At 49.1% G+C, this 16,376-nt stretch overlaps 1 protein-coding gene across 1 annotated transcript; it reads left to right on the forward strand.

Moving 5' to 3' along the window:
• The first annotated feature begins 10,007 nt into the window (after nt 1-10,007).
• On the forward strand, nt 10,008-14,050 carry LOC112234248 (neurogenic differentiation factor 6-B-like). The gene is made up of 2 exons (XM_024402304.2): nt 10,008-10,216; nt 10,520-14,050. Exon 2 carries the CDS (start codon nt 10,525-10,527, stop codon nt 11,650-11,652), a length of 1,128 nt encoding a protein of 375 aa, XP_024258072.1. The 5' UTR covers nt 10,008-10,216; nt 10,520-10,524; the 3' UTR covers nt 11,653-14,050.
• The last annotated feature ends 2,326 nt before the right edge of the window (nt 14,051-16,376 follow it).

Genomic DNA, 16,376 nt, shown 5'->3' on the forward strand with positions numbered 1-16,376 from the left:
CTCTGGCCCCCTCCCAGTTAGGGGAGTGATGAACTCTACAGTAGAGTCTCTGGCCCCCTCCCAGTTAGGGGAGTGATGAGCTCTACAGTAGAGTCTCTGGCCCCCTCCCAGTTAGGGGAGTGATGAGCTCTACAGTAGAGTCTCTGGCCCCCTCCCAGTTAGGGGAGTGATGAGCTCTACAGTAGAGTCTCTGGCCCCCTCCCAGTTAGGGGAGTGATGAGCTCTACAGCAGAGTCTCTGGCCCCCTCCCAGTTAGGGGAGTGATGAGCTCTACAGTAGAGTCTCTGGCCCCCTCCCAGTTAGGGGAGTGATGAGCTCTACAGTAGAGTCTCTGGCCCCCTCCCAGTTAGGGGAGTGATGAGCTCTACAGTAGAGTCTCTGGCCCCCTCCCAGTTAGGGGAGTGATGAGCTCTACAGCAGAGTCTCTGGCCCCCTCCCAGTCAGGGGAGTGATGAGCTCTACAGTAGAGTCTTTGGCCCCCTCCCAGTTAGGGGGAGTGATGAGCTCTACAGTAGAGTCTCTGGCCCCCTCCCAGTTAGGGGAGTGATGAGCTCTACAGTAGAGTCTCTGGCCCCCTCCCAGTTAGGGGGAGTGATGAGCTCTACAGCAGAGTCTCTGGCCCCCTCCCAGTTAGGGGAGTGATGAGCTCTACAGTAGAGTCTCTGGCCCCCTCCCAGTTAGGGGGAGTGATGAGCTCTACAGTAGAGTCTCTGGCCCCCTCCCAGTTAGGGGAGTGATGAGCTCTACAGCAGAGTCTCTGGCCCCCTCCCAGTCAGGGGAGTGATGAGCTCTACAGTAGAGCCTCTGGCCCCCTCCCAGTTAGGGGAGTGATGAGCTCTACAGCAGAGTCTCTGGCCCCCTCCCAGTTAGGGGAGTGATGAGCTCTACAGCAGAGTCTCTGGCCCCCTCCCAGTTAGGGGAGTGATGAGCTCTACAGCAGAGTCTCTGGCCCCCTCCCAGTCAGGGGGAGTGATGAGCTCTACAGTAGAGTCTCTGGCCCCCTCCCAGTTAGGGGGAGTGATGAGCTCTACAGTAGAGTCTCTGGCCCCCTCCCAGTTAGGGGGAGTGATGAGCTCTACAGCAGAGTCTCTGGCCCCCTCCCAGTTAGGGGGAGTGATGAACTCTACAGTAGAGTCTCTGGCCCCCTCCCAGTTAGGGGGAGTGATGAGCTCTACAGTAGAGTCTCTGGCCCCCTCCCAGTTAGGGGGAGTGATGAGCTCTACAGTAGAGTCTCTGGCCCCCTCCCAGTTAGGGGGAGTGATGAGCTCTACAGTAGAGTCTCTGGCCCCCTCCCAGTTAGGGGAGTGATGAGCTCTACAGCAGAGTCTCTGGCCCCCTCCCAGTTAGGGGGAGTGATGAGCTCTACAGTAGAGTCTCTGGCCCCCTCCCAGTTAGGGGAGTGATGAGCTCTACAGTAGAGTCTCTGGCCCCCTCCCAGTTAGGGGAGTGATGAGCTCTACAGTAGAGTCTCTGGCCCCCTCCCAGTTAGGGAGTGATGAGCTCTACAGTAGAGTCTCTGGCCCCCTCCCAGTTAGGGGGAGTGATGAGCTCTACAGTAGAGTCTCTGGCCCCCTCCCAGTTAGGGGTGATGAGCTCTACAGTAGAGTCTCTGGCCCCCTCCCAGTTAGGGAGTGATGAGCTCTACAGTAGAGTCTCTGGCCCCCTCCCAGTTAGGGGAGTGATGAGCTCTACAGTAGAGTCTCTGGCCCCCTCCCAGTTAGGGGAGTGATGAGCTCTACAGTAGAGTCTCTGGCCCCCTCCCAGTTAGGGGAGTGATGAGCTCTACAGTAGAGTCTCTGGCCCCCTCCCAGTTAGGGGGAGTGATGAGCTCTACAGTAGAGTCTCTGGCCCCCTCCCAGTTAGGGGAGTGATGAGCTCTACAGCAGAGTCTCTGGCCCCCTCCCAGTTAGGGGAGTGATGAACTCTACAGTAGAGTCTCTGGCCCCCTCCCAGTTAGGGGAGTGATGAGCTCTACAGTAGAGTCTCTGGCCCCCTCCCAGTTAGGGGAGTGATGAGCTCTACAGTAGAGTCTCTGGCCCCCTCCCAGTTAGGGGGAGTGATGAGCTCTAAAGTAGAGTCTCTGGCCCCCTCCCAGTTAGGGGGAGTGATGAGCTCTACAGCAGAGTCTCTGGCCCCCTCCCAGTTAGGGGAGTGATGAGCTCTACAGTAGAGTCTCTGGCCCCCTCCCAGTTAGGGGGAGTGATGAGCTCTACAGTAGAGTCTCTGGCCCCCTCCCAGTTAGGGGAGTGATGAGCTCTACAGTAGAGTCTCTGGCCCCCTCCCAGTTAGGGGGAGTGATGAGCTCTACAGTAGAGTCTCTGGCCCCCTCCCAGTTAGGGGAGTGATGAGCTCTACAGTAGAGTCTCTGGCCCCCTCCCAGTTAGGGGAGTGATGAGCTCTACAGCAGAGTCTCTGGCCCCCTCCCAGTTAGGGGAGTGATGAGCTCTACAGTAGAGTCTCTGGCCCCCTCCCAGTTAGGGGAGTGATGAGCTCTACAGTAGAGTCTCTGGCCCCCTCCCAGTTAGGGGAGTGATGAGCTCTACAGTAGAGTCTCTGGCCCCCTCCCAGTTAGGGGAGTGATGAGCTCTACAGCAGAGTCTCTGGCCCCCTCCCAGTTAGGGGAGTGATGAGCTCTACAGTAGAGTCTCTGGCCCCCTCCCAGTTAGGGGAGTGATGAGCTCTACAGTAGAGTCTCTGGCCCCCTCCCAGTTAGGGGAGTGATGAGCTCTACAGTAGAGTCTCTGGCCCCCTCCCAGTTAGGGGAGTGATGAGCTCTACAGTAGAGTCTCTGGCCCCCTCCCAGTTAGGGGAGTGATGAGCTCTACAGCAGAGTCTCTGGCCCCCTCCCAGTTAGGGGGAGTGATGAGCTCTACAGTAGAGTCTCTGGCCCCCTCCCAGTTAGGGGGAGTGATGAGCTCTACAGTAGAGTCTCTGGCCCCCTCCCAGTTAGGGGAGTGATGAGCTCTACAGTAGAGTCTCTGGCCCCCTCCCAGTTAGGGGGAGTGATGAGCTCTACAGCAGAGTCTCTGGCCCCCTCCCAGTTAGGGGGAGTGATGAGCTCTACAGTAGAGTCTCTGGCCCCCTCCCAGTTAGGGGGAGTGATGAGCTCTACAGTAGAGTCTCACAACTCAACCGTTGGTTGAAAACTGTTTTCTGCCGCTCCAAAAAGATAGAATTTGTAGATAATTGGCCCTCTTTCTGGGCCTCACCCACAAACAGGACCAAGCCTGGCCTGCTGAGGAGTGATGGACTCCATCCTAGCTGGAGGGGTGCTACACTGCTCAAAAAAATAAAGGGAACACTTTAACAACACAATGTGACTCCAAGTCAATCACACTTCTGTGAAATCAAACTGTCCACCACTTAGGAAGCAACACTGATTGACAATAAATTGTACATGCTGTTGTGCAAATGGAATAGACAACAGGTGGAAATTCTAGGCAATTAGCAAGACACCCCCAATAAAGGAGTGGTTCTGCAGGTGGTGACCACAGACCACTTCTCAGTTCCTATGCTTCCTGGCTCATGTTTTGGTCACTTTTGAATGCTGGCGGTGCTTTCACTCTAGTGGTAGCATGAGACGGAGTCTACAACCCACACAAGTGTCTCAGGTAGTGCAGCTCATCCAGGATGGAACATCAATGCGAGCTGTGGCAAGAAGGTTTGCTGTGTCTGTCAGCGTAGCGTCCAGAGCATGGACGCGCTACCAGGAGACAGGCCAGTACATCAGGAGACGTGGAGGAGGCCGTAGGAGGGGAACAACCCAGCAGCAGGACCGCTACCCCTGCCTTTGTGCAAGGAGGAGCAGGAGGAGCACTGCCAGAGCCCTGCAAAATAACCTCCAGCAGGCCATAAATGTACATGTGTCTGCCCAAATGGTCAGAAACAGACTCCATGAGGGTGGTATGAGGGCCCGACGTCCACAGGTGGAGGTTGTGCTTACAGCCCAACACCGTGCAGGATGTTTGGCATTTGCCAGAGAACACCAAGATTGGCAAATTCACCACTGGCGCCCTGTGCTCTTCACAGATGAAAGCAGGTTCACACTGAGCACATGTGACAGACGTGACAGAGTCTGGAGACGCTGTGGAGAACGTTCTGCTGCCTGCAACATCCTCCAGCATGACCGGTTTGGCGGTGGGTCAGTCATGGTGTGGGGTGGCATTTCTTTGGGAGGCCGGACACAGCCCCCCATGTGCTCGCCAGAGGTAGCCTGACTGCCATTAGGTACCGAGATGAGATCCTCAGACCCCTTGTGAGACCATATGCTGGTGCGGTTGGCCCTGGGTTCCTCCTAATGCAAGACAATGCTAGATCTCATGTGGCTGGAGTGTGTCAGCAGTCCCTGCGAGAGGAAGGCATTGATGCTATGGACTGGCCCGCCCGTTCCCCAGACCTGAATCCAATTGAGCACATCTGGGACATCATGTCTCGCTCCATCCACCAACGCCACGTTGCACCACTGACTGTCCAGGAGTTGGTGAATGCTTTAGTCCAGGTCTGGGAGGAGATCCCTCAGGAGACCATCCGCCACCTCATCAGGAGCATGCCCAGGCGATGTAGGGAGGTCATACAGGCACGTGAAGGCCATACACACTACTGAGCCTCATTTTGACTTGTTTTAAGGACATTACATCAAGTTGGATCAGCCTGTAGTGTGGTTTTCCACTTTAATTTTGAGTGTGACTCCAAATCCAGACCTCCATGGATTGATACATTTGATTTCCATTGATAATTTTTGTGTGATTTTGTTGTCAGCACATTCAACTATGTAAAGAAAAAAGTATTTAATAAGAATATTTCATTCATTCAGATTTAGGATGTGTTATTTTAGTGTTCCCTTAATTTTTTTGAGCAGTGTATAAACTTATCTATCAACATAGAGCCCTGTCTAACTCCCCTAGCTTCACAATGAAATAGGGTGCGGTGCAGGCCTGGTGGAGTCTGCCACTAGCACAGTCAGTGTAGTCAGCTCAGCTATATCTATTGAGACTGTGTCTGTGCCTCGATCTATGTCAGGCAAAAATAAAAACGGAGGCGTTCGCTCTAGCAATCTCACTGGAATAAAGACCTCCTCCATTACCTGGCATTATCGAAAGAGATCGTGATACCTCACATCTCAAAATAGGGCTATTTAATGTTAGATCCCTCACTTCCAAGGCAGTCAATGAACAAACTGATCATAATCTTGATGTGATTGGCCTGACTGAAACATGGTTTAAGCCTGATGAATTTACTGTGTTAAATGAGGCCTCTCCTCCTGGTTACACAGTGACCATATCCCCTGTGCATCATACAAATGTGGAGGTGTTGCTTACATTTACGATTACAAATTTCAATTTACAATTTTTCTTTTCTTTTTCTTTTATTAATTTTCATCATTTGAGCTTCTAGTCATGAAATCTATGCAGCCTACTCAATAACTTTTTATAGCTACTGTTTACAGGCCCCCTGGGTTATATACAGCGTTCCTCACTGAGTTTCCTGAATACCTATCCCTATAGTCCATATAGCTGTATCTGGTGGTCCCTATAGCTGTATCTGGTGGACCCTATAGTCCCTATAGCTGTATCTGGTGGTCCCTATAGCTGTATCTGGTGGTCCCTATAGTCCCTATAGCTGTATCTGGTGGTCCCTATAGTCCCTATAGCCGTATCTGGTGGTCCCTATAGCTGTATCTGGTGGACCCTATAGTCACTATAGCTGTATCTGGTGGACCCTATAGTCACTAGTCCCTAGCTGTATCTGGTGGTCCCTATAGCTGTATCTGGTGGTCCCCTTATAGTCCCTATAGCTGTATCTGGTGGTCCCTATAGTCCCTATCTGGTGGTCCCTAGCTATAGCTGTATCTGGTGGTCCCTATAGTCCCTATAGCTGTATCTGGTGGTCCCTATAGTCCCTATAGCTGTATCTGGTGGTCCCTATTAGCTGTATCTGGTGGTCCCCTATCTGGTGGTCCCATAGCTGTATCTGGTGGCCCCTATAGCTGTATCTGGTGGTCCCTATAGCGGTATCTGGTAGTCCCTATAGCTTTATCTGGTGGTCCCTATAGTCCCTATAGCTGTATCTGGTGGTCCCTATAGTCCCTATAGCTGTATCTGGTGGTCACTATAGTCCCTATAGCTGTATCTGGTGGTCCCTCTAGTCCCTATAGTCCCTATAGCTGAATCTGGTGGTCCCTATAGCCCATATAGCCCTATAGCTGTATCTGGTGGTCCCTATAGTGGTCCTTATAGTCTTATAGGTGGTCCCCGATAGCTGTATCTGGTGGTCCCTAGTAGCTGTATCTGGTGGTCCCTACAGTCCCTATAGCTGTATCTGGTGGTCCCTATAGTCCCTATAGCTGTATCTGGTGGTCCCTATAGTCCCTATAGCTGTATCTGGTGGTCCCTATAGTCCCTATAGCTGTATCTGGTGGTCCCTATCCCTATAGCTGTATCTGGTGGTTCCCTATAGTCAGCCCTATAGCTGTATCTGGTGGTCCCTATAGCTGTATCTGGTGGTCCCTATAGTCCCTATAGCTGTATCTGGTGGTCCCTATAGTCCCTATAGCTGTATCTGGTGGTCCCTATAGTCCCTATAGCTGTATCTGGTGGTCCCTATAGTCCCTATATGCTGTATCTGGTGGTCCTTATAGCTGTATCTGGTGGTCCCTATAGTCCCTATAGCTGTATCTGGTGGTCCCTATAGTCCCTATAGCTGTATCTGGTGGTGGTCCCTATAGCTGTATCTGGTGGTCCCTATAGTCCCTATAGCTGTATCTGGTGGTTCCTATAGCTGAATATGGTGGTCCCTAGCCTAGCTGTATCTGGTGGCCCCTCTGCTGTATCTGGTCCCTATAGCGGTATCTGGTAGTCCCTATAGCTGTATCTGGTGGTCCCTATAGTCCCTATAGCTGTATCTGGTGGTCCCTATAGTCCCTATGCTGTATCTGGTGGTCCCTATAGTCCTTATAGCTGTATCTGGTGGTCCCTATAGTCACTATAGCTGTATCTGTCCCTATAGTCCCTATAGCTGTATCTGGTGGTCCCTATAGTCCCAATAGCTGTATCTGGTGGTCCCTATAGTCCCTATAGCTGTATCTGGTGGTCCCTATAGCTGTATCTGGTGGTCCCTACAGTCCCTATAGCTGTATCTGGTGGTCCCTATAGTCCCTATAGCTGTATCTGGTGGTCCCTATAGTCCCTATAGCTGTATCTGGTGGTCCCTATAGCTGTATCTGGTGGTCCCTATAGCTGTATCTGGTGGTCCCTATAGTCACTATAGCTGTATCTGGTGGTCCCTATAGCTGTATCTGGTGGTCCCTATAGTCCCTATACCTGTATCTGGTGGTCCCTATAGTCCCTATTGCAGTATCTGGTGGTCCCTATAGTCCCTATAGCTGTATCTGGTGGTCCCTATAGCTGTATTTGGTGGTCCCTATAGTCCCTATAGCTGTATTTGGTGGTCCCTATAGCTGAATCTGGCGGTCCCTATAGCCTCATAGCTGTATCTGGTGGCCCCTATAGCTGTATCTGGTGGTCCCTATAGTCCCTATAGCTGTATCTGGTGGTCCCTATAGTCCCTATAGCTGTATCTGGTGGTCACTATAGTCCCTATAGCTGTATCTGGTGGTCCCTATAGTCCCTATAGTTGTATCTTGTTGTCCCTATAGCTGAATATGGTGGTCCCTATAGCCCATATAGCTGTATCTGGTGGCCCCTCTAGCTGTATCTGGTGGTCCCTATAACTGTATCTGGTAGTCCCTATAGCTGTATCTGGTGGTCCCTATAGTCCCTATAGCTGTATCTGGTGGTCCCTATAGTCCCCATGCTGTATCTGGTGGTCCCTATAGTGCTTATAGCTGTATCTGGTGGTCCCTATAGTCGCTATAGCTGTATCTGGTGGTCCCTATAGTCCCTATAGCTGTATCTGGTGGTCCCTATAGTCCCGATAGCTGTATCTGGTGGTCCCTATAGTCCCTATAGCTGTGTCTGGTGGTTCCTATAGCTGAATATGGTGGTCCCTATAGCCCATATAGCTGTATCTGGTGGCCCCTATAGCTGTATCTGGTGGTCCCTATAGCGGTATCTGGTAGTCCCTATAGCTTTATCTGGTTGTCCCTATAGTCCCTATAGCTGTATCTGGTGGTCCCTATAGTCCCTATAGCTGTATCTGGTGGTCACTATTGTCCCTATAGCTGTATCTGGTGGTCCCTATTGTCCCCATGCTGTATCTGGTGGTCCCTATAGTGCTTATAGCTGTATCTGGTGGTCCCTATAGTCGCTATAGCTGTATCTGGTGGTCCCTATAGTCCCTATAGCTGTATCTGGTGGTCCCTATAGTCCCTATAGCTGGATCTGGTGGTCCCTATAGTCCCTATAGCTGTATTTGGTGGTCCCTATAGCTGAATCTGGTGGTCCCTATAGCCCCATAGCTGTATCTGGTGGCCCCTATAGCTGTATCTGGTGGTCCCTATAGCTGTATCTGGTAGTCCCTATAGCTTTATCTGGTGGTCCCTATAGTCCCTATAGCTGTATCTGGTGGTCACTATAGTCCCTATAGCTGTATCTGGTGGTCCCTATAGTCCCTATAGTTGTATCTTGTTGTCCCTATAGCTGAATATGGTGGTCCCTATAGCCCATATAGCTGTATCTGGTGGCCCCTCTAGCTGTATCTGGTGGTCCCTATAGTCCCTATAGCTGTATCTGGTGGTCCCTATAGTCCCCATGCTGTATCTGGTGGTCCCTATAGTGCTTATAGCTGTATCTGGTGGTCCCTATAGTCGCTATAGCTGTATCTGGTGGTCCCTATAGTCCCTATAGCTGTATCTGGTGGTCCCTATAGTCCCGATAGCTGTATCTGGTGGTCCCTATAGTCCCGATAGCTGTATCTGGTGGTCCCTATAGTCCCGATAGCTGTATCTGGTGGTCCCTATAGCTGATTTTTGTGGTCCCTATAGCTGTATCTGGTGGTCCCTATAGCTGATTCTGGTGGTCCCTGTAGTCCCTATAGCTGTATCTGGTGGTCCCTATAGCTGATTCTGGTGGTCCCTATAGTCCCTATAGCTGCATTTGGTGGTCCCTATAGTCCCTATAGCTGTATCTGGTGGTCCCTATAGTCCCTATAGCTGTATCTGGTGGTCCCTATAGTCCCTATAGCTGTATATGATGGTCCCTGTAGTCCCTATAGCTGTATCTGGTGGTCCCTATAGCTGTAACTGTTTCATGCTATTGTATTCTATTCAGTTAACTTCAAATGACTCTATTGTAATGTATTCATACAATCGCACTCAGGGGCCAAATTATAAAGTACATTTTACAGCAGGTTCAATTGCATCGGTTGTAAATGACAGCTCTGTCACAAAGGGCACTTAACTAATGCTTCAGCATTGTTGAGAAGTTACATCCTTCAATATATTCCATCACATTCATATCTTATCCATGGATTTTCTGTTGATAAATAATACATGTAAAAACAGTTTTTTGGGACCTACTTGTTGCCAACCTACATACAGTATATTACCTTAAACAGCCCTAAAGCATCGCACCATCTTTCTGATCTGGAGGACAGTTATATGAGTTGTTATCCTTCTCTGGTCTGCCTGTTTGACGGTTAAGCGTGAGCCTCCCGGTGCCCATTACCAAGATGCCAGATGATCAGCACGGGATGGAGGTCCCACGGGACGGGAGCCACGTGACTACGCCCTGCCACGAGATGGCAGCGGCAGATGGCATGGGTACCCGCTCTGGCAGTTGGCATGAGTGTCATTTCTCAAAGAAAGACTAAGAGAGAGAGAGAGAGAGAGAGGAGGGGGAGAAGGAGAGAGGTGGAGATAGAGAGAGAGGGAGAGAGAGAGAGAGAGAGAGGGGGAGAAGGAGAGAGGTGGAGATAGAGAGAGAGAGAGAGAGAGAGGAGAGAGAGAGAGAGAGAGAGAGAGAGAGAGAGAGAGGGGGAGAAGGAGAGAGGTGGAGATAGGGGAGAGAGAGAGAGAGGGAGAGAGAGAGAGAGGTGGAGAGAGAAAAGAGAGAGAGAGAGAGAGGAGGGGGAGAAGGAGAGAGGTGGAGAGAGAGAAAGACACCAGTAAAGGAATGATTCTGTCATTTTGTTTGCAAGAGAAGAGAGAGGAGAGAAGAGAGGAGAGAAGAGAGGAGAGAAGAGAGGAGAGAAGGTGGCACAGAACAGAGAGAAGGGAGATACTAGAGAACATGCACACCGCCCGCTGACATACATTCAGGTGAGGAGTCTTGTCTTGACATACGGATTGTTTCACCTATCATATGCATGTTGTTCTATCAATAGTCACTAAATAGCATTATATATATATGTATAACTAATTCATTCAGAAATGTTGATTGCTGGAGCATGTGACTTTGGCCTTGGTTTTGCCAAATAGCAACACAAGATCTCTCCAGATTCTCCATATATAGGAGAAGCACACGAATATTTGACATTGACAGGCTGTAGTGTAGGCATTGTAATAGTTTACGTGTTGACTGCTTTGCTTGCGTGTGTGTTAACTGGGAGTTGTGGTCTATAGGAATCATGTTGACTCTACCATATGAAGAACCAGATATGACGTATGAGCCCCGGTTTGGAGCCAACTACCCCCGTGGGAGCTTACCGGATCTGGAGCCAAACCCAATACACAGCCTGAACGTCACGTCGGACCCGGAGAGAGAGGGCGAGGAAGAGCCAGACCCGATACACAGCCTGGACATCACGTCGAACCCGGAGAGAGAGGGCGAGGAAGAGCCAGACCCGATACACAGCCTGGACATCACGTCGGACCCAGAGGAGGGTGACATCTCAGAAAGAGAGGACGAGGAAGAAGAGAGAGAGGACGACATCCAGCAGGATGAAAACGGCCACCCCAGAAAGAGAGGACCACGGAGAAAGAAGTTGACTAAAGGTAGACAGGAGAGGGTCACGGTGCGCCGTCATGAGGCAAACGCCCGTGAGCGCAGCAGGATGCACGGTCTGAATGACGCGTTAGAGAGCCTCCGAAAGGTGGTGCCCTGCTACTCCAAGACCCAGAAGCTCTCCAAGATAGAGACTCTGCGCCTGGCTAAGAACTACATCTGGGCCCTGTCAGAGACGCTGTCTGCGGGCAAGAAGCCGGACCTGCTGGGGTTCGTTCAAACTCTGTGTAAGGGCCTGTCCCAGCCCACGACCAACCTGGTGGCTGGCTGTCTGCAGCTGAAAGCCAGGTCTTTCCTCACGGACCACAACGGAGAGGTGACGTACCCCGGTAGTACGGCCCACTATGACAACATGTATCCCTACCCCGGAGCAGATCTGGGCACGGCCCCTGGACAAGCCTGCAGCACCCTGGTCAGCGGCAAGCCGTCCTACCACAGCCGGCACTACAGCTACGGTGGCCAGTACGAGCCGTACTACGACCACACGTCTCCTGAGGGAGGAAGGGAGGGACACCTAGGCGGACAGATCAGCCCTCCTCTGAACTTTAACGGCATATTCTCTCTGAAACACGACGAACCGGAGGAGTACGGGAAGAGCGGCCACTATGGGATGAGATACAATTCTGTGCCCGGTCACGGCTCCCTCAGCTCGGCATCCATGTACCGGGTCTCGCCAGAGGGCCGGTTACACTATGAATTACACCTTCGGTCCGCAGGGCAGACCCACAAGGCTGAGACTCAGAGCCAGTAGGCAGAGCTGCCAGGCTGAGACTCAGAGCCAGTAGGCAGAGCTGCCAGGCTGGGACTCAGAGCCAGTAGGCAGAGCTACCAGGCGGGGACTCAGAGCCAGTAGGCAGAGCTACCAGGCTGGGACTCAGAGTCAGTAGGCAGAGCTACCAGGCTGGGACTCAGAGCCAGTAGGCAGAGCCACCAGGCTGGGACTCAGAGCCAGTAGGCAGAGCCACCAGGCTGGGACTAAAAGCCAGTAGGCAGAGCTACCAGGCGGGGACTCAGAGCCGACAGGCAGAGGCATAATTAATAGAACACTTAAAAGGTTATACTTCCCCTGTTACTATTCATCACACACACACACACACACACACACACACACACACACACACACACACACACACACACACACACACACACACACACACACACACACACACACACACACACACACACACACACACACACAGATCACCAGTGGAAGGAGCACGGTGTGCCAATACAAAGTGTTTAAGATGCAATTTCTTGATTGATGAGTTTATGAATGTATTAATTTCTTCCCTGTGTATTGAATTATCTATGTAACTATTTGTTTATTCATTGACCTTAACATATAGCAGTTTGTCACAGGGAATTTAACACTGGTTTGATTGCAAATGTTGTGTAAAAATATTTTCTGTTGTGTTTTTAAAATTGGGCCTATATCTATAGCTGATAAACAACTAGGCTACTGAATCATATTAATACAATTATTATGGAAACTTGGAGATGACCAGGGGTGTAGATTATCAAGGTAAAAAGCAAACACGAATTATTATCTCATCAGGGAATTATGTTTCATTTGACTTGTTTTCGCCGTGAGGAGACCTGCAACAATCTTCTATAAAGAGACGCAATGCCAGAAATATCCGAACTACAGGAAGAGATTCCAGAGAAACATGTTCAATAGGGATTTAATCCCACAGAAGAAAGGCCTCTGTAATGCTATAGGCCTTTGTGCTGACTGGGTGCATGTTGGAATATAGGTGTTTAAATAAGGCTCATTAATTATGTCGTCGTGCCAAAGCCTCAACGCAGCAGCTTAGCTCAATGTATAGGTAATATTAGCTCAAATCAAATTAACACTTCAACTGTATAAATGTCGAAGGAAAATGCATTTGTATTTAAATCAGTGAAGTAAAAAAAGGTGAATGTGATCTCTTAATGTATATGAAAAAATTATGATCCATTAGTTTACAAATAGGCCTACTTCATTTTTTTGGTCTTAATAATGTGTTTAAAAATAATGTGAATGATATCATTTTGTGAAAATGTTTCGGTGCAATATTGAGTGACTGTTGTTCTGTAAATCATCATCAATATCGATCATCACCTCCATCCTCACTATTCTTACTGAAGAACATCATAATATCATGAGCCAGAATACAGTATATACTCTTAGAGAAAAAGGTTCTGGATATTAACAAAGAATGGTTATATGCTAGCTTTATGTAGGGCACCCTTCAGGTTCTATATGAAACCTTATATGGAACCCAAGTGTTCTACATAGAACCCAAGTGTTCTATATGGAACCAATTTTGTTTTAGTGAAGAAGAACCCCTGGGGTTCTGATCAAACAACCCTACAAAAGGGTTCTGTACCTAACCTTTACGTGTGCCATATATGAAGCGAGCAATACCCTTTTTGGTTCTATCCAGAAGGGTTAGGGTTTTCTAAGAGTTATGTATGGATATTTCTAAGCCTTACTTTGACAGAGTTGTTGAGGCCAGATATGCACCGGTATGGGGACCATGATTATGGGCTTTGGGCTGTGGACGGTATTGTTATTGTTTTTACTTTAGCCTTTATTTATCCAGGAGGTCCCATTGAGGTTAGAAAACCTCTATAAGCATTACGTGGGGCTAGATTAACCTGCGGTAACCGACAAATGCGTAGCAGCTTCATTGATTTTATTTATGCGGTGTCAGCTGTCAAATCAACAAGCGGCTCGCAGCATTATATCTAAAGAGGACATTACTATTACAAGGGCCAACTGGCATTAGTAATAATCCCATGTAGACTTGTTCAAACACTGGAATGTGTGATGTAATCTACACCTTGATTAGGCTGATATAAATCCTTACTATCTTGTTTCATGATTTTCTATTTGAGTGTCATTAACTCTATATAGCCTAGCTACATTTTCTCCTTCTGAAGGGTCGTGACAACCACATTAGCAGCAAGCCGCTCACCGATGTGAGGCAGTTAAGGCAGTTACACCTCCGCAAAAATACCAGCTATCGGGGTGTCGGCTTTTGTGGGTAAACTCTTGATCAGACAGTGGCTATAGACTTTGGCCTGTGTAGTCCTACATGGTAAGAGTGATGGGTTATGTACAGTAATGTGTAACTGTCCCATGATAGAAGATAGATGATCTCTCAATTCACACACACACACACACACACACACACACACACACACACACACACACACACACACACACACACACACACACACACACACACACACACACACACACACACACACACACACACACACACATCAACAGAGTATTATTTATATTACAATTATATACATTATTATTACAAACATTTGTATTATTTATAATTATTTTTTATGTTATTTTTGCAGAGTGAAAAACGGTGCTTGATGGTGTGATCTCTGAGTCAGATGTGTTTATGCACAGTGGGGTGGGGTGGTCTCGAGGGCCCTTCTGACCACATATTTATATATAAAAAAAGACAGCTGATATAATGGCCTATGATAATCACATATTTCCAATAAAACATACAAGAGAGATATAGTGAATCACTTTGCCAGACGCGCATTTTGAAAGACACAACAAAGAAAAGAAAACAGGATGCCAGTAGGATGCAAATCACAATACAATGTTTCAGCACAGGCAGCAGGCAGCAGAGAACTGGAAGGAAAGGCGGCCAAATGAGGTGTTGGCTTTAGGGATGATCAGTGAGATACACCTGCTGGAGCGCGTGCTACGGATGGGTGTTGCCATCGTGACCAGTGAACTGAGATAAGGCGGAGCTTTACCTAGCATGGACTTGTAGATGACCTGGAGCCAGTGGGTCTGACGACGAATATGTAGCGAGGGCCAGCCGACTAGAGCATACAGGTCGCAGTGGTGGGTGGTATAAGGTGCTTTAGTGACAAAACGGATGGCACTGTGATAAAATGCATCCAGTTTGCTGAGTAAAGTGTTGGAAGGAATTTTGTAGATGACATCACCGAAGTCGAGGATCGGTAGGATAGTCAGTTTTACTAGGGTAAGTTTGGCGGCGTGAGTGAAGGAGGCTTTGTTGCGGAATAGAAAGCCGACTCTAGATTTGATTTTCGATTGGAGATGTTTGATATGAGTCTGGAAGGAGAGTTTACAGTCTAGCCAGGCACCTAGGTACTTATAGATGTCCACATATTCAAGGTCGGAACCATCCAGGGTGGTGATGCTGGTCAGGCGTGCGGGTGCAGGCAGCGAACGGTTGAAAAGCATGCATTTGGTTTTACTAGCATTTAAGAGCAGTTGGAGGCCACGGAAGGAGTGTTGTAGGGCATTGAAGCTATATAGAGCTCTGCAGGTAGTCAGCACCATGGACAGAACACATGGCTCTATATAGAGCTCTGCAGGTAGTCAGCACCATGGACAGAACACGTGGCTCTATATAGAGCTCTGCAGGTAGTGAGCACCATGGACAGAACACGTGGCTCTATATAGAGCTCTGCAGGTAGTCAGCACCATGGACAGCAGCACCCAAGTGGAGATTCATCAAATCATTAATCGCAGCGCATGAAGTGCTCCTTTAGCAGACAAAAAGTCCTACATTCAAAGATAAAGTAGACATGGTGGTCAACAGGCATAAGGCAGTGTCACACACACACTAAAGCTTTTAACAAGGCTAATCTGAAAACAAGACTCCCTAAATTGTATCAACATATCGATTGCGCAACCAGGGCTGGAAAAACCTTGGATCATTGCTATTCTAACTTCCGCAACGCATATAAGGCCCTGCCCCGCTCTCCTTTCGGAAAAGCTGACCACGACTCCATTTTGTTGATCCCTGCCTACAGACAGAAACTAAAACAAGAAGCTCCCGCGCTGAGGTCTGTTCAACGCTGGTCCGACCAATCTGATTCCACGCTCCAAGACTGCTTCCATCACGTGGACTGGGATAGGTTTCGTATTGCGTCAGACAACAACATTGACGAATACGCTGATTCGGTGAGCGAGTTCATTAGAACGTGCGTTGAAGATGTCGTTCCCATAGCAACGATTAAAACATTCCCAAACCAGAAACCGTGGATTGATGGCAGCATTCGCGTGAAACTGAAAGCACGAACCACTGCTTTTATTCAGGGCAATATGACCGGAAACATGACCGAATACAAACAGTGTAGCTATTCCCTCCGCAAGGCAATCAAACAAGCTAAGTGTCAGTATAGAGACAAAGTAGAATCTCAATTCAACGGCTCAGACACAAGAGGTATGTGGCAGGGTCTACAGTCAATCATGGATTACAAAAAGAAAACCAGCCCCGTCACGGACCAGGATGTCTTGCTCCCAGGCAGACTAAATAACTTTTTTGCCCGGTTTGAGGACAATACAGTGCCACTGACACGGCCCACAACCAAAACATGCGGCCTCTCCTTCACTGCAGCCTATGTGAGGAAAACATTTAAACGTGTTAACCCTCGCAAGGCTGCAGGCCCAGACGGCATCCCCAGTCGCGCCCTCAG

This window comes from Oncorhynchus tshawytscha, linkage group LG10, assembly GCF_018296145.1.
Source record: "Oncorhynchus tshawytscha isolate Ot180627B linkage group LG10, Otsh_v2.0, whole genome shotgun sequence".
NCBI classification, from domain to species: Eukaryota; Metazoa; Chordata; class Actinopteri; order Salmoniformes; family Salmonidae; genus Oncorhynchus; species Oncorhynchus tshawytscha.